This window comes from Mesoplodon mirus (assembly GCF_964341445.2).
Source record: "Mesoplodon mirus genome assembly, chromosome: 4".
In the NCBI taxonomy this organism is placed as follows: domain Eukaryota; kingdom Metazoa; phylum Chordata; class Mammalia; order Artiodactyla; family Ziphiidae; genus Mesoplodon; species Mesoplodon mirus.
Window position 1 is genome coordinate 58,262,235 of NC_138979.1, and position 16,741 is coordinate 58,278,975.

A 16,741-nucleotide genomic window follows, 5' to 3' on the forward strand; every position below is an offset into this window, starting at 1 on the left:
ATGAGTTAAAAAGAAATGTGGCGCACTAGGACCCTTGAGCCTTGCCTGAAAGTGAAATACAGCAGTTCAACATGGGGTGCCAACATCTAACCAGCCCTCAGATGGATTTACCATGAAGGTAATGAAGTTTAAGCACCAGGGCCCCTCACTTGCTCTGGTCTCTTCCAGGGTCCCAGGAGCAGCCCTAGTAAGTCTGTATTTCTACTGTAATATTCTTAAAGAAGGCTGCCGAATCGTATAACCCTCAGACCTCACAAAACCTGGATCTGCCCCTGTACCGTGTGAGCCTAAGATCCCCAGCTTGACGATCACAGGCTGGTGTTTTGGGGCCCATATATTGCCTGCCCCCACAGAAGCCGTCTCTACAGCTCCTAGGAATTTCTACTCACTTCATTGGCAGTTACACTGTTGGGGAAATGAAAGCGGCTCTCCTTTCTCAGGACCTCCATTTGGTCTGAGGCCGTGCAGCATCGTGAGATAGCCGCACTAAGACTGTGACTGTTTTGTCCCCTGAAGTTTCCCTTGTTCCTGGCCCTTAGATTTGTGTTCTGTGTAAACCTCCCCAGAGACGCACCTCCCTCTTAATTTGGTTTTCTTTTGCTTTAGCCACTAAGGCACAATTAGAAAAAGCCACAGCCCAGAGATCCCAGTTTTGATACATACAAGGATGAAAATCTCTGTAGTTAGAGTTCTGCCTTGCTCCCCGCTCAGCATGCTGGTGTGTGACGCCAGCCCGTTTTAGGGCTGTGCTGGCGCTAGCAATGGATCCACAACTTTGATGAGTGCACAGGCAGCACCAGCCTGGCACCTCCTGGCTACATAACTAACTTAAAAAGCCACTTGTGCTGGAAAAGCTCCCGGCAGGACCAGTACCCCTACTATTGTTTTCCAGGGCTCTCGCTGGGTCATGGCTGTGGCCTGTTCCATCCCCTTATTACTTTCCATTAGTCCTGAGGAAATGGCTTGAAACCATCATCAGTTCGGCCCACTTGAGCAGACCATCCCAGTCCCATGAACCTCTCTGATCATGGGTCAGGGAGGAGCTCAGAATTCTGACCGAAGCCATCATAACAGGTCTTCTCAAGCTCTGCAAGGCCTCAGTGAATGCAACTCATCACATCTGGTTTCCTTTGGTTTGGGGTGTAGTCGGATCACTCTTCCCAGGGTTTAGCTGATGCTGCCTTGTTTTAAACCTATTTTTTATCCTGTTTGTGAATGAATACCCTGAGCTACATTGGTGTGCACTGGGAATGAGAATTTGTATGTGACCCTGTGGTGCTGCAAGAACTGTTGCCACAGTTTGAGCTCTCTGCTTGTTGCTGTTTCTCAGCTAGCTTTGTCTTGGAAATGCGGAAGATGATTCTAGCACCCAAATTAGTCTTTCGGTAAATTGCCCTTTTTCGGAGAAGCACGGCCATGGCAACCCAGGATTACACAGTGCCCTACAATTCGCAGAGGCCTTTTGAAGCCCATTCTCAACAGGCTCCATGAGGTAAGAAGTAGGAATCCAACCTCAGTGAGGAAGGATCCTAAGCCTTTGAGGGGTGAAATGATTTGCCCAAAATCACCTGACTTGGAAGTGGCAGAGTCAGGACTGGAACCCTGGCCCAACTCTAAACCATAGGCTCTTTCCATGATATAAAGGGCTAGACTGATGGTAGTTAGTTATTAAAATCAGTGACAGTCTTTTATTAAAGACATGCTAATACTGTAGCTGAAATCGTTTCGTTTCCTTGCTAAGTTACCCTCTCCTGTGGTCAGGTATGTCATCTTGCTGTGTTTGCCATCTCCCGCAAGTGAAAGGAACGCTTTTCTTTTTAAAGATTCATCAGTCTGAGTTTTCCGGCCCAGGGGAGGCTCTCTTGCCTTCTCCTCATTCAGTAGTCCTGCACAGGAATGGTGATCTTGTGGATAAATTCGTCATACTTCACTTTGCCATTAGGTTCAATATCTGCTTCCCTGAAAAGATCATCCACTGCAATAAATCACATTAATTTTTCAGTTTGGCTTGAGTGTTGTTATAGGACATCCAGCTGGGGGTTGGGACTCCCTGGAGGTCTTCCCTGAGCGTCTAATTGACTGTTCCCGTAGATGAGGAAATAAACCAGTGGAGGGAACAGGACAACCCACCCCCTACCCCTTGGAGACCATGTATCCAATTTTGAGTTCATCAGGCTTTCTGCAGGGGCCAAGGTAGGAGTGTACTGGTAAGGGTTCAGTCACTGAAACCACGTTGTGCTTTTTTTTCCCCCTTCAGAAAATGTCTGGCCCCTGTGCCAGTATTTCCAGAAAGCTTTGGCATGAATTTTACCTTCTACAGCCCACTGTCTCAGCCCCCTGCAGAACAGATACCCTCTGCAGCTCCATCCCGGGCACCCCAGCCCAGTCTTTGGCCTGCCCCTGACCTGCCAGTCTGCCTTCCAGCTTGACACCCCCCCACCCCGAGGGGGCTCAGTGACAAGTGGTACCTGCCACCATCACCTCTTTTAAAAAGTGTGGGTTTCGGGGGTGGGGTAGTATAAGAGAAAATATATTCAACTGTGTCTAAGCTCAAAGCCTACAAAAAACTGCCATTGTTCTCTAATGTTGCTCAAAAAAAGAAAAAACCAAAACCCCTACAGTTACTGGTTTTGGATCCCTGGGACAAAATACTAGCTTGTCCCAGGAGTTGACAAGAAGAGCCACTTCAGCTTACACTTTTCCACGGTGGTTTCTCAGGACCATCCTCACCCTCTTACAAAACTATCTCACTGCTCTGTGTTAACTTCCCCGGCCCTAGGCATCCCCAACATAATCCTGGGTAGCTGTTAGAAAATATCCTGTGACTTCCTGCTTAACCATCCTCCTCCAAAAATGTAATTACTGTGCTCTGTGCTTAAGCTGGTAGTATTTCTGAGTATTTTCAGAATGTTGAGACTGTAATTTATCTTATTTCATAGAGATGCTTCTACCCATCAACCACTTGGTTAAAACCATCCCAATGGACAGGTCTAACACCAACCACTGCAGCCTCCAACTGTCCAGAAGAGGGGCAGCTGGAGTCTGATGATGCCTTCTGGGTAGAACGGCGGTTCCCTGTGAACCCACAAAGAACCGGGTCGCAAAGGAGGCCTCCCTCCCAGCTATCTCAGCAGCTCCAAGGATGCTTCTGTAGTAAAACTGAAGCTTTTCTTTCAGTCACTGAGCGTAAAGGAGTCTTACTTCTAGTATCATCTTTCCTTCTCCCACAGCCAGAGGAAGGGACATCAGTCTCTGTCTGGAAGACATTGTCAGTTTCTTTGAAATGTTTCTTTACTGGTTAAACAAATGAGAGATATGTTTGAGTTTGGGGGCTGTGGTATTGCTTTAGACAGATCATTAACCGTAAGAATTAAGGCCCCTGCTGGCCCTCTGCTAACAAACACTCCACTCGGTACATAAAAGCCCAAGCAGCGTCCTGAGAGCCGGGGAGGGAAGGAGAGCCTGTGTTTCCCTGTTCACATTAAAACAGCCACAATGAAAGATGAGATCGTGATAGCTGCCGGCCTGAAAAAGCGGGGGAAGCTCCATCTGCCTTCTGTAGAGCTATTTTTACATGCTTTGCACTGTGCCTTTGTGACTACAGATAAAATCTCAGCAGACTGCTTTATAGAATGTTAGCTTTGGGAGGGACCTGAGGGATTGTCTATTGTAACCTCGTTTCCCAACGAGGAAACTGAGGAGGGTGAGAGAGGTTAAGAAACTCACCTGAGGTCCCCCAGAATGAGGGGGAGCCAGGATTCAAGTCTGTTTGTTGTGATTTAACCAAAGGCTAAAGGCCCATCACTATTGAAGCCTTTTTCCTCCTGCCTCAATCATAGGCAGTGGCCCAGTGGCCTAACTAGAAATCCCAGCCTCTGGGGTTGGTGGGTGTGGACTCTAGCAGCAACCTGGCATGGCTGCCATGGCTGGACTGGGGCCCACCAGGCAGGCTGGGAGAACACCTGCAAAGGGCCCAACATTGGGGTCGCCCTTACCATGGACATCAGGCTTAACTAGAAGACCCAAGACTCTCATCCTCTCTGAGGTAGGAAGGCAGGGAAGGTAGGAGTCAAAGACCCCCACGGACGCCCCTTCTGGAAAAGCTCTTAGAGCTGGCTGAGTCGTGAGGAAAGGGAGCAAAGTTTCTCAATTTAGAAACTTGGCAGCAGTAGCAGCTTCAGAAGACAGCTGTGGTTAGAGGAAAGAGCCTGAGAGGGGCTGGGGGGCGGGGGTCCAAGTGTCTAATAGACCTGCATGTAGCTCCTAGCTCTGTTACAAGCCACTCACTGCCCCTGTTTAATCAGTATGAGGGGGACACTAGTGCTCCCAGAGATGTCATAATCACTAAATGAAGGCCCACAGTGAAAGTTTAGAACACAGTGTGATGCCCAAGTAGATCATAACTGGGTTTCCCCAAGCCGCCCCTTCACCCTGGCTAATTTCTCCTGCCACCCACAGGGTCCCTAGTTCTTTTCTGGGATCCAATCCAGAGTTCACCAAGCTCAACATCTAGTCACAACCTTCTGGGGCATCCATCAAATGCAGTGCCTACATAACCCGGGTGGCATGGATTGGGCTTTGGTGTCCTTCCCCCAACCCCTTAATCGCCTGCTGTTGGAAAAGAGGGACCCAGGCCATTACCTTCTTTGTGGGTGAGCTTCTCTCCCAGTTTCATGAGTTTTGACCGCAGTTCAGACGCCATGATGTAGCCTTTCTTCTCCTTGTCCGCCATCAACATGGCCAAAAGAATTTCCTTCTCTGGGTCCTCTTGTTTTATTTGCATGTGCATAATGGTCAGGAAAGTAGAGAAATCCAGCTCTCCATTTCTGTCTAGGAAACCCCCAAACACAGCAGAGTGAGCAGGGAGGAAAAGGCTTCTCTTGAGGAAGGCAGCTGGGTTCCGGCCTTCATGGCCAGCTCGAGGGCCACCTAACTCAGGAAGCACCATCATGGAGGCAGTGGTCATGGGGAAGAGGATGCAGCCTGTCCTGCTGAGTTCCCACCATGGATATGCCTCATTTAATCCTCCCAACAACCCCTTAGTGACTGGTTATCATCACATTTTGCCCACTAAGGAGACAGAAGCTCAGAGCGTAGAGTCACCTCAGAGCAGTGGCAGGACTACGATGAAGCACTGCCTCCTCTACCCCCTTCTGGATGCTTCTCTCCTGCCCTGAACTGGAGGGAAGTGCACCAACATGTCTAGCCCCCCTTTTGGCAGCCACTGTAACACATCTACAAAGATGGGCAGATGGCCCCCACCTGGGGCCTCAAGCCTCTGTCCCACCCAGGCTGTTCACCTCACTGCAGCCTCCACCCCAGTCCCCCCAGCCCACACCCCTCCTCCAGGCATGCCTGGGGACCTCAGCCCAGGCCCTGGCTGGGCTACAACTGCAGGAAGTCAGAACTGCCCCTGACCACAGCTTCCTGTTTGCAGGAGACAGAAGTCAGAGGAAACCACCACCCCTTCAGAGATGGAAGCAGCAGATCGCAGTTGCTAAGCGCCCCATCACCGGGCTTGAAGCCTTCAGAGGCCCACCCCCAGGCCCAGGCTGGCCTCAGGACGGGCTCCCAGTGCTACTTCAGGCACCCTCGGATGGGACCCCAGGATAACGCTAGCAGATGGTGGGAGCCCATCTGAGAGATGAGGAAACTGAGGTCCAGATGGGCTCTTGATCAAGTGTTCTTTCCAGGCCACCCTTCTCTTTCCTTCCTGAGTGTCCAGCCACCAATGCAAACAGCCATCCTGGCCTCTGACATCCCTCCCTCTTTTTCTTTAAAAAATAAAAACCTACCACCAGCAACAACAAAAAAACTTGTTTTTGGTTATGAAAAGTCCCATGTTTCCATTGTCAAAAACAGGAAACAAGGGGAATGAAAATCCCATAATCACATCACCAGAGAACCACTTGGAGATCAGAATTGGGTTCCAAGCCTGATTCCACCATTGGCGTAAGCACTTGGGGAAGTTACCTAATGGGCTCTGAATCTTGATCTTTGTCTGTAAAACCCAGATTAGGATAGTGCCTCCTTCACTGGGTTGTTGAGCTAAGCACATGACAAATAGTAGAGGGACACTGTTCTATCAAAACAACTTTGGGATCACTTAGCACTGTCTGGACTGCAGGTGTGTGATAACCTTGTTGGAATGCCTAGATCCCTTGGTCCTCTGGGACGGGGGTGTCACCGGTTGCTGTGAGGATTCAAGGAAGCCTGAGTGATACACAGCACACCTGGCTAGGTGCCTCCACAGCACCCAGCCGGTGAGCTCCAGCTGCAACCTACCCCTCAAACTTCTGAGCTGTTTACACCCCAATCATCTGCACCTGCCTGCCGGGCCCTCCCCAGGACCACAGCTGTGGGGCTCAGAGCCCACCCTCAGCCCAGACTCCTCCTTCCCTGGCAACTGACCCGGCCCAGCCCACTCACCTATCCCATGAGTCTGCAGGTGCCGCTGCACCTCCCCCGGCGTCGGGCTGGCCCCCAAGCACCTCATCACCATCAGGAGATCAGTGGCTTTCATCTTCCCCCGCTGCTGCTTGTCGTACAGGGAGAAGCATTCCTTGTACTCTGCCAAAGCCCAGAAGGGAGAATCAGAGGCCCTCTTTCACCCTCCACCCCGCTTCTCCATCCTCTCCCCCTCTTCCTGCCCCTCCCCTTCCTTTTGCCTGCTCCCCTCTCCTCTTCCCCTCCTAGAGTGGCCAGACAGCAAAGAGAAATCCAGGGCTGCCAGGGTAAACCGAACTTCAGATATTCTAAAAAATGTATTCATTGTTTAAGTCGATCCCAAGTTTTGCATGGGATATACCTATAAAGGTATTTGTTGTTTATCTGAAATTTACATTGAACTAGGTGTCCTGCTTCATCTGCCAACCCTCTGCCCTCCCTCTCCTGACTTCCCTGCTGCCTCCTCCCTCTTGCCCTCCCTGCTCCCTTCCTCAGTCGGCTAAAACCAGAGGAAAGCTCTCTCTCACCCTCCAGGGCCAGCCCAGGGAGACCAGGAGCTCACAGCAGGGCACCAGACTCCCAGGGGACCTTGGCAAAGACAGCTTATGTGGGAAACAGGGACAGTAATGCCTCAGGGCTACTGGTCCTCCTTTCTGGGAAGGACCAGAAATCCCCTCTGGGCAGGCCTGGCAGAGAGGCTCTCATACGTGATGACAATCACAACTGTGGGTACTTCTGAGTCTACTGCTCCAGCCGCTGGCCTCCAGGCTGCTGAACTCTCAAGCCGCTCTCTGACACAGGCCCTGGCCCCCTTCAAGACTTCAAGAGGCGCTGCCAGGATGTCGTCCCAGGCTCTGCTGAGATCCTGCTTGCTGCTCCCAAACCCTCTCTCCCCTGCTGGGGGCAGAGTAGCCTCCAGATCCACAGATCCCCCCAGGCCCAGCAGAACCGACCCCCACCTGCATCTCCCCCGAGCCCCAGCCCTGGAGGCACAGTGAGGCCAGCCGTGAGCTTGGGAAGATCAGGGGCCCCTCACAGAGGTTCTGACCACGGGCTGTGGGTAGGGCTCTCATCAGAATTGGTCAAGACTCCCCTCTCGTCCTGTCCCTGGGGCCCACGGGGTAGAGCTCCTGCCTGAGACCCTCTTGGGAACGTGCAGGGCCCTGCGCTGTCCTCGGCACCCTGCTCTCTCCCGCTTCCCACACCCAGCTGGTTCCTCGGAGGGCTAGGCCTGTGGCTCCTGAGCTGATAGTAACAAAGCCAGCAGCCGCAGGTCCCGCTACTAGCACTTGCCCCCCAGGCCCTTGTGTAATCCTCACTGTGACCCCGAGGGGGTGGTACCTTCGTTGTTCCCATGGTGCAGATGGGGCAAGGAAGGCTGGGGTAGCAGAAGACTCGCAGTGGGCAGCCTGCTCTGCCCCGGCGGCCACACTGGATCTCCACTCCTGGGCAGAAGCTACCAGAGGGCAGCAGAGCGGGAGAGACGGCAAAAGGAAGCCCAGGCCTAGGGCCCTTTCATGGTCCCTCCTTAAGGCCTCTCCTGGCAGCGGAGGATTTCAGGGAGGTTGCTAATCAAAGGCAGGGCAGGCAGTGGGGCTTAGAGACAATTAGCTGCTTTTGTGCCTGTGGAGAGGTTGAATGGGAACTTTCCACCCTTTCAGAACTTTACAGAGCCTGAGCTTCGGAGGGGCAGACCACCAACAGGACCTGGTGGCAGGGGCTGGAGTGGCCCAGGGGAAGCAGGGCCAGAGCCTGGCCTAACCCCACCTTTGGTTCCTGCAAAACCTAATTCCCTCCAAGAAGGCCCAGTGCCGGTGGGGATGGGGGCAGAGAGAAAGGGCCACCATGTGTGCAGGGCTTAAACTCAGCTCTCCCCTTCCCCCTCCTGGGGACTGCTCTTGGCCACCCCACCTTGTCTTCTGTCTGGTTTGCCTCTGCACGAGGGGTGGGCCCGCTGCCTTCCTGAGACCTCATCCTATGACAGTTGACCATCTTCCGACAGTGGCCAGGTGGGGACATCACATTCTTGGGGCCTGGAATCCACCAGGCTCTACCGGGGGGCACGTTGCCCCCCGCCCCTGTGCCCTGCACCACGGGGGCCCATGGTCCCTGATATCAGCAGGGCTAGGGTCAAATGGGGGCCCACCCCCTCAGTTACATAAAACGTGTTCTGTCTTCCTGCCTTTAGATACCTGGGAGTCTGGCTCTGAACTTGGAGTCCTGCGCTGGAACAACAGGGCTCTTTTCCTTCCACCCGCTGCCCCGCCCCCTGAGACCTCCACACCTCCTTCCTCTCCCTGCCTGGCTCTCCTTCTGATAGGCCATCCGGCCATCCAACATCCTGTTTATTTTACTACTTTCCTATTGTCCCCCCCACCACCATCCCTGCAAGGTGAACCCTGTGAACACAGGAATTTGGGGCTATTATGTGCACTGCTATATTTTTAATGCCTAGAACTGGGCCGGCACAAAGAAAGGACTCATAACTGTTGAATGAAAGAACAAATTGGGTTAAATAAATTGAATTAAAAATCCCCTTTAGGTTTTCCCTTTGAAAATACAAATATCCCAAGGCAAGAAAGAATCCTCCCCAGGGCCTAGGATAACACCAGTTGTATGCTCGGAATGTAACAACCAGCTGTGATGATATATGTACATAGTTTGTTTTATAGACTTAAGGATGTGCAGCACACAATTTACAAATCATAAAATATACTCGATTATAAATTCCATCCAGCCAATTGATTATCACAGTGAGTTTTGACAGCTCTTGTAGCCATTGCCAACCTACAGTTTTGATTTAACCATAAGTGAGGTAGGCTGCATGCCAATGAATGCCACTCTTTTCCCAATGACTATACGATCATTACATCTGATAAGTGATCTACTATTAAACTACTTCTCGGCCTTTGTGCAAATTATATTCATTAAACTGAAATCTTCAGCACTATTGACTGCAAGAGATTTTTTTATATATATATAAATTTATATTAGGCTGCATTGGGTCTTTGTTGCTGCACACAGGCTTTCTCTAGCTGCAGCAAGCGGGGGCTACTGTTTGTTGTGGTGCACAGGCCTCTCATTAAGGTGGCTTCTCTTGTTGTGGAGCACGGACTCTAGGTACGCAGGCTTCAGTAGTTGTGGCTCACAGGCTCTAGGGCACAGGCTCAGTAGTTGTGGTGCATGGGCTTAGTTGCTCCGCGGCATGTGGGATCAGCCCGGACCAGGGTCCGAACCCATGTCCCCTGCATGGCAGGCAGATTCTTAACCACTGTGCCACCAGGGAAGCCCCATGAGATATCTTTTTAAAATGTTTATATACAGGGCTTCCCTGGTGGCGCAGTGGTTGACAGTCTGCCTGCCGATGCAGGGGACACGGGTTCATGCCCCGGTCCGGGAGGATCCCACATGCCGAGGAGTGGCTGGGCCCGTGAGCCATGGCCGCTGAGCCTGCATGTCCGGAGCCTGTGCTCCGCAACGGGAGAGGCCACAACAGTGAGAGGCCCGCGTACCGCAAAAAAAAAAAAAAAAGTTTATACAGATGGAGGGATTGGAGCATTCTTTCATCTTCCATTATTTAATAATGGCTGATTTTAACAACCAGCTCACAAATTTCTTAGAACCGTACCGTCTGGCTCACGCTAGCAAGAGCAAGCTGGCCCCCGTGTACGTCTGGGTGACACACAGGCCCAGCGTCAGGCACATGGCTGACATCTGCTGTGTCTCTCACAGCAGCCTGGTGAGGCAGTATCATTAGCCCCACTTCACAGATGAGACAACTGAGGCTCAGGTGACTGGACCCCAGGTCCACTGCCTCCAAGGTCCCTGCTCTTCCCACTCCAGTCTTTCATTCATTAACATTTGTGGTCACTTTCTTTGTGTCAGACATTAAGATACAAAGGGGAACTTCCCTTCTTCCCTTCTGGGAGGTTCAGAGGCCCCAGAGGGAAGGTGAGCCACAGAGCCAGGTGTTGGTTGGGGAAGGCTGAGGCTGACAGCTGGACTCCAGCCCCGAGACTCCTCAAGTCTTGCCTCGAGACCTGGGCAAGAGGGGCCCCTGCCCTGGGCCTTGTGTTTTAAGACTCCCTGCTCTGTTCCCCCTCGTGGGGTAAGGATATCAAGGGGTCTGTGGGGAGGTGCCTACAACCCACCCACCCACTCCCCCTTATAGACCAAACTCCTGGTACCCAGAACTCTGGAATCCCTGCCTAGGTAACCCTCAGTTTATCTCCCTACTTGAGCTCGGATGGGCCTCCCCAGCCAGGTCTGGGCCCCTGAGTTCTGTGTAACCCAACTCTGTTGGCTTGGCCTTGTGGAAACAGAACCATGCACTGCGGGAAACTGAAGCCTGCTTGGGGACCAGCAGGTCATGGGACTCCGGGAACAAAGTGCTCCAAACACCAAAACTAGGCTTGCTGTCAAGACAGAAGGGACCTCAGAGACCACCTAAGCCGACCTTCCCCCCTTTACAGATGGGGAGACTGAGGCCCAGAGCGTAGAAGCATCCTGCCTGAGAGTGCAAACCTAGGCTCTTTTCTCTTTCTCAGCCAGCTACAAAGCCCCCTCCTTTGGTTGGGTCCTCAGCCACAGCGGTGTCTCTCTGTCCATTCCCTTTCCCTCTCCTTCCCCAAATCCAGCTATCAAGTTCTGAGGGAAAACCCAGTGAGCTCCTTCTCCTATCACTCCCTCTTGTAAATCACACCGACAAGTGCGACACCAACATCTCTTACCTCCGAGCTTTGCCCCCGACCTGCACCTCCAACCCAGCCCTTCCCTGCAGCCGCCGGCCCCTTGCCTGTGGGTGGGCCCAGCTCTCCCACCAACCTCCTTCCCTCCCACTAACAAAAAATGAGCATAGCAAATTGCCTAACGAGACCCATATTTTGCTGTGAGTTGCTAATGAAAGAACAAACCAAACCTACCATTAATTTGGTCCTGGGAAAGAAACTTGGCCTGCAGCAGAGAGAGGAGAACAGTCAGGGAGGGACTCCACAAAAGCCCCCCGGCCACCCCAGCCCAGGACAGCCCGACAGGGCCACACAGACCCTCACTCACCATTGCAGGGCCTCCGGTTGCCACCCGTGCGCTCGCTGCTCCCAGAACGGCCTTCCTGTTCCCCTTCCTCCCGGCTTCAAGTTGAAAGTCTGCCAAGCTGGGTGGAGGCCCCGGTTATAAATCCACGGCTGCCATGGAGACCAGGCCCAACGCCAGGGGTCAGATTCCAGCTTCCCGTGCACTGCTGATGCCCGGCCTGCCTGGGCTAGTGGCAGGTTGGATTTTGAGAGACCGGGGCTGCACGAGGGCTTCCCCAGCACTCGATCCTGCATCAGGAGGCTGATGCTCTGTAGCCAGAGGACAAACACTGCTGTTCCTTCCTGGGAGCCCTCTGTGGACACTAAGAAGGGGTCAGTGACACACAGAAAGGGGGTCCCTGGCCCTGTCTCCGGGGGTCTTTCCTCTCTCTCTCCGGGGACTAAGCTGGGGGCTGACAGGCTCCTCCTAGGTGTCGGGCACTTTGCACACCGCCTTACTTAAGGCTCATCACACACCACCTTGTAGGTGGGAGGAAACCCCACTGTGACGGCACAGCCACCTCCACTGCCAGAGCCTTGGGATGCCTTATGCAGAAGGGACACAGCCACTGTTGCTCTAAGGCCCCTCTGCTGAGTGACTTTGGCGTGTCACTTCACTGCTCTGTGCCCCAGTATCCTGGACGGGCCTCGTCACAGGGCTGTTGATGGTCAAATGGCCGGTGCACTGTCAGTTCTCAGCATGTGTGTCAGTTCTCTCCCCTCCTTCTGGTGGGGGGGGCGCGGTTTGGGGTGGGGATGCAGTAGATGCCTGCGTTGCGGTCTCTGGCCCCACCACAGGCTGCCCAGGGGGCTCAGAGGGAGGCCTCTTAAGTGACTTTCCCGGCCGGGAAGTCTCCCCCTTTTTCTTCCTTTCCTTCCTCTCCCCACCGCAGCCCCCACCCCTTCCGGCAGAAGCTGCTGACTCTCCCCATTTCTCAGTGGTTTGTGCTGCCCCCCACCCCTCCCCACACCCACTGAGGAAGTGAGGGGGGCAGTTCCCTGGAGCTACAGCACTGGGCACAGCTGGGTTCTCCCCGTTCTCCCAGACACCTGTTATATCCCTTGTCCGTGGCCGTCCTGCCTGTGGGCTCCAACCCCAGGGTCCACCCACTTTGTCAGGACCGACACGTGCACCAGAGCTCCCGGACCAGGGACAAGTGGGTCCTAGGAAGGGGCTGCACGTGCGCAGAGGGATGCGTTGGTAATTGGCACATGGACAGCTGGGGCCCTCCTTTGTCCCTTAGACCACCTCCATGTGGAAGGTTCTCTTTTCCTCCACTTCGTGTCTCCTGAGTCACCTGTTCACACCCGTTTCTAGACCCAGAGAATTTCAGCTGGAGGATTCGCACTCTTCCCGGTTGGGCTGAGTAGAGGAGAGACTGGAGGGAGGCAGGAGAGGAGGGGAACTTCTCACTAACAGCCTTACGGAAGAAGAGGAGACGGGACGTCAGGTGGGGGCTTGGGAGGGTGGGGAGCACAGAGCAGAGGCCTGGGGGGAAGGCCGGCAGGGCCGGGCCAAGTGCTTCCTCGGAATCACCCTGTGTTTGGAAAGGGTCTCTTGGAGGAGACATGACTGTTGGGCCTTGTAGTAGCCCAGCCTCGAGACCGAAAAGCCCAGAGGCAGCGACAGAGATAACAACAATTTGTTGGATAGGGGATCTTACATGTCCAAAACAACATCCTGGAGCGACTCCCCACTGTGGATGGAAGGTGGCAGGCAGGACATGGCAGTTTTCGCTACTCCAGGGGAGAAGGAGGCTACCAGTTACAGGGGGAATTGACTTCAGGTGGGCTCCTCAGTTACCAGGCGCACCAGCAGCTGGGGCAGGGGCAAAAACACATAGGTAGGTAGTAGTTACTGATTAAGGCCTATGATTAAGAGGATTGGATGGTCATGTGAGTGAAGCAGGGCCTGGTCGAGCTGGGGATGTACAGAGAGCAAGAGAACAGCCATCTTGAACGGCTTGACCATACACTCCACCCCTACACACCCTATGTGACCCTTACAATCTTGGTCTGACCCTCTTCCACCATATCCCTGGGGTCAGGTATGCAGAGGGCACTGCAACCAAATACCACAAATGCAACAGAGCCAACAGCTGCTAAGGAGTATCAAGAGTCCAAGAGGTGGGCAGACTTTGGAGCCAGGCGCTTATTGGGTCAACTTTTCATGGAAGTCCAGAGGAGGATGACAATAGCATCTCGCTGTAGACCCAGCAGTCAGACTTACCAATGGCGAGGCCACCATTGCTGCCCAGTTCCCAAACAGATTCCCTCTGCTCAGGCTAGAGACGAAATATAGAGATGTTTTACAGGCACAAGATGGGGGGAATATCATGGCCCTGAAGCCAATACAAGCAGTAACAGCATTCTGAGATCACACCATCCCTACCTGTGGTCTGCATCCCAGCCTGCAGTCCCACACCGTCTGTCCACCCTCAGTCCCCTCAGCCAAGAGAGGGCGTATAACTGACCATAGGGTTCATATAATGGTGCTTGCTCCAATAGGGGCCTGGATTAATTACCTTAGTGGTGTTAGGTAGGGCCAAGTGGACGACAGGTGAAGCCTGTAAGTCCCTTTCTAATCCTATTCCCCATGAAGTGGCAAACCCAAACCGCCGGAGACCTACCTGCGAGCCCCAGGCCATTTTGTACTGGGTTCCCCTAGGAATAGGTCCGGTGGCCAGGGTGAAAACAAGTTACTGTCCTGATCAGTACTGGTCCTTCGGTGGTCAACAGTTGAACTTGGATGGTGTTACCTAGTTGCTTCTGGGTTAACGTGCTGCAGGCACTGGGTTGACTGCTCCTGGTATGTTCAGTTATAGCTCGGAGGGGCTGAGTTAGCGTCCTGGTCCACATGTCAAGAGAGCGGGTTCCCAGTCTCACTAGCTGGTTAAGTGGTCCATTCATCCCTCTGCTTAGCCCGGCAGCAGGGGCGTTGTAGCGCAGGGGGAAATGCCAGTGTCTGTCATTTTTATCAGCCCATGCCTGAATTTCGTGGCCCATAAAGTGGGTTCCTTGGTCGCTATCAGGGCCCTTTCCCCCATAGGGTCGCCCCGCCACCATCCACTCCTGGGCTATCCAGTGTATCCATCCAGATGCTGTCCGTTGCAGACCGGCTGGCCACTGCTGCTCACCTGCACTGATCACCCCAGGCCAACCCATCAGTGTACAAAACCTCCCAAGGGATGGAGCCTGTGCCTTCTTCCACTAAAGGAGGTATCTCAGGAGGATCAGCTGTCTCCGTCAGGCCGGTGGGGTCCTCCATGGTGTAGGTAACCAGGCCTCAGCCTGTAACTCTGCACTCAGTGGGCCAGTAGGTCAAGGGCTACGTTGCCTTCAACAGACATGCCACTTAGTTATGGCTTGGACTTGTGCATGCCTGGACTTGGGTTTCTGGAAGGTATCCTTTAGCCACTCAGCTGTGGGATCCTGAGTACATACAGTCACTGGGGTGCCTTCTGGGATGTCTTTCACCTGTTGTGAAGCATTGTAGATTGCACAGAGCTGTTGTTCCATCACACGGCATTGTTATCCCGCCCCCTTCCACGGGTGGGACCAGAAGCCCAAGGGCACTCTTGTGATTACGCTGTTACCACAGGCCCCAACCAAACCGTTTCAGGTAACTCGCCATGTCCAACTCACAAGCCTGTCCCTGAGTTCATATTCCTAAAGCCCTGGATCTGTTTAACAGCCACCTTGGCTAGGGTGAAGGCATCTTCCTCCCCCGGGGTCCTCTCCCACTGAGCTCCCCTCTTTACAGGCTTGAATAAGGGTCAAAATTTTGGGCCAGATGCGGGATGAAAGGCGTCCAATAGCCCAACAGTCCTAGCCAGGTCTGTAATTGTTTCGGGGTGATGGGTCACAGGTGTGCTTGCATTTTGCCAGTAACTGCTGAGTACCACTTTGGGCTTACCTGACCAGATAACACCCAAGTATTTGACAGGTCATCCAGGTGTTTGCCTTCTGTCTGCATTCCCCAGCCATCCCTCTGCTGTCAAATGAGCTCCAAGCGTGGGGGCTGCTACTTTGAAACGGGAAACAGACCCTGAGGTTAACAGAATATCATCATTATGATGGGAGAGAGGGGCATCCCTCCTGATGGTCAGCTGCCTCCACTCTGGGGGAGAAAAGAGCGCTTCATCTGTGCCTGGGGGACAGGGAGCTCAATGACCTCGTCCCAATCTTCTTCCTCTTCATCAGTGCTCTCTGTAGGGTCCCACGCCTTGGGGTTCCCATTTGGACGGGCCCCAACCATCTGGACTCCCTGTCGGGGAAGCTGCCTTCCCTTCAGCCACGCAGCGTGGCGAGCTAAATGTCTGTTTCCCATCTTGTTCCCTCAATCTGGCCATTAACGTTCCGGCAGTTTTGGTTTGGGCCAGCCTGGCATCCTACCTGTAGGCCCCTAAGCTGAGCCTTGGGCACTTGCTCAGTGTCTGTGGTCTTTCTCAGCCTCCAAAGCAGCAGCCAGCCCACAGCCACAGCCACCCCTTCCACCATCTAGCTTCTTTTCCCCCACAGTAATAGCAGCGACATCTCTGCAACACCCTCGGGGTGGTCTGTGGATTCGCCAGTCTCTTGGCGGCCCTCATTCATCAAGGACAGACGCCACAGGGCCCCGCACACGAGTGGATGGCCACCCCCGGATTCCTCACAACTTTCCATTCCCCGTCCTTGTTCCCGACATCTCGGTGCGCCCGGGAGTTTCCTTGGCTTCTCGGCTGGCTCGCCAATTGTTGGGCTGCACTCCCGCAGGCCTGCAAGCTTTGTTGGATAGGGGATCTTACACGTTTGAAGCAACATCCTGGAGCAACACCGCGCCGTGTGCGGCAGACAGGACTCGGCAGCCATCTTTGCTGCTCTGCGGGGGAAGGAGGTTACCAGTTATAGGGGAATTGACTTCAGGTGGGCTCATCAGTTACCAGGGACTAGTTAAGCCCTACAATTAAGAGGATTAGATAGTCATGGGAGTGAAGCAGGGCCTGGTCGAGCTGGGGGTGTACAGAGCAAGAGAACAGCCATCTTGAATGGCCTGAGCATACACGTGACATTTCCTTGAGTTTAGGTCAGTGTGTGCTAGAGTTTGGGGCTGTGTCCCCAAAGGCACACCAACTGAGACACCCTGGCCAACTCCTTTTTTTTAGGTGTTTCTAGGTGTTTCTAAGGGGTGTTTCTCATGACTGAAAACACCTGCACGGGGTGGTGGCTACCTGAGGGTTCAC

General features: G+C 53.5%; 1 protein-coding gene and 1 long non-coding RNA gene across 3 annotated transcripts; both read right to left on the bottom strand.

Annotated features, from left to right (window-relative positions):
* Positions 1-1,657: 1,657 nt before the first annotated feature.
* On the bottom strand, positions 1,658-12,371 carry CALML4 (calmodulin like 4). 2 transcript variants are annotated; one of them, XM_082619372.1, is made up of 6 exons: positions 11,503-12,371; positions 11,370-11,400; positions 6,430-6,570; positions 4,642-4,830; positions 3,202-3,294; positions 1,658-1,959 (listed from the first exon to the last, which is right to left on the bottom strand). In XM_082619372.1, the coding sequence occupies exons 1-6, from the start codon at positions 11,503-11,505 to the stop codon at positions 1,928-1,930; spliced, it is 489 nt and encodes a 162-aa protein (XP_082475498.1). In that variant the 5' UTR covers positions 11,506-12,371; the 3' UTR covers positions 1,658-1,927. The 2 variants fall into 2 exon arrangements, with proteins under 2 accessions (XP_082475498.1, XP_082475497.1); XM_082619371.1 differs by having other exon boundaries at positions 1,658-1,975; positions 11,503-12,369.
* Positions 12,372-12,722: 351 nt separating this feature from the next.
* Positions 12,723-14,305, bottom strand: LOC309802601. The gene is made up of 3 exons (XR_014293840.1): positions 13,750-14,305; positions 13,184-13,338; positions 12,723-12,898 (listed from the first exon to the last, which is right to left on the bottom strand). It is a non-coding gene; the product is annotated as an uncharacterized lncRNA (long non-coding RNA).
* Between the last annotated feature and the right edge of the window lie 2,436 nt (positions 14,306-16,741).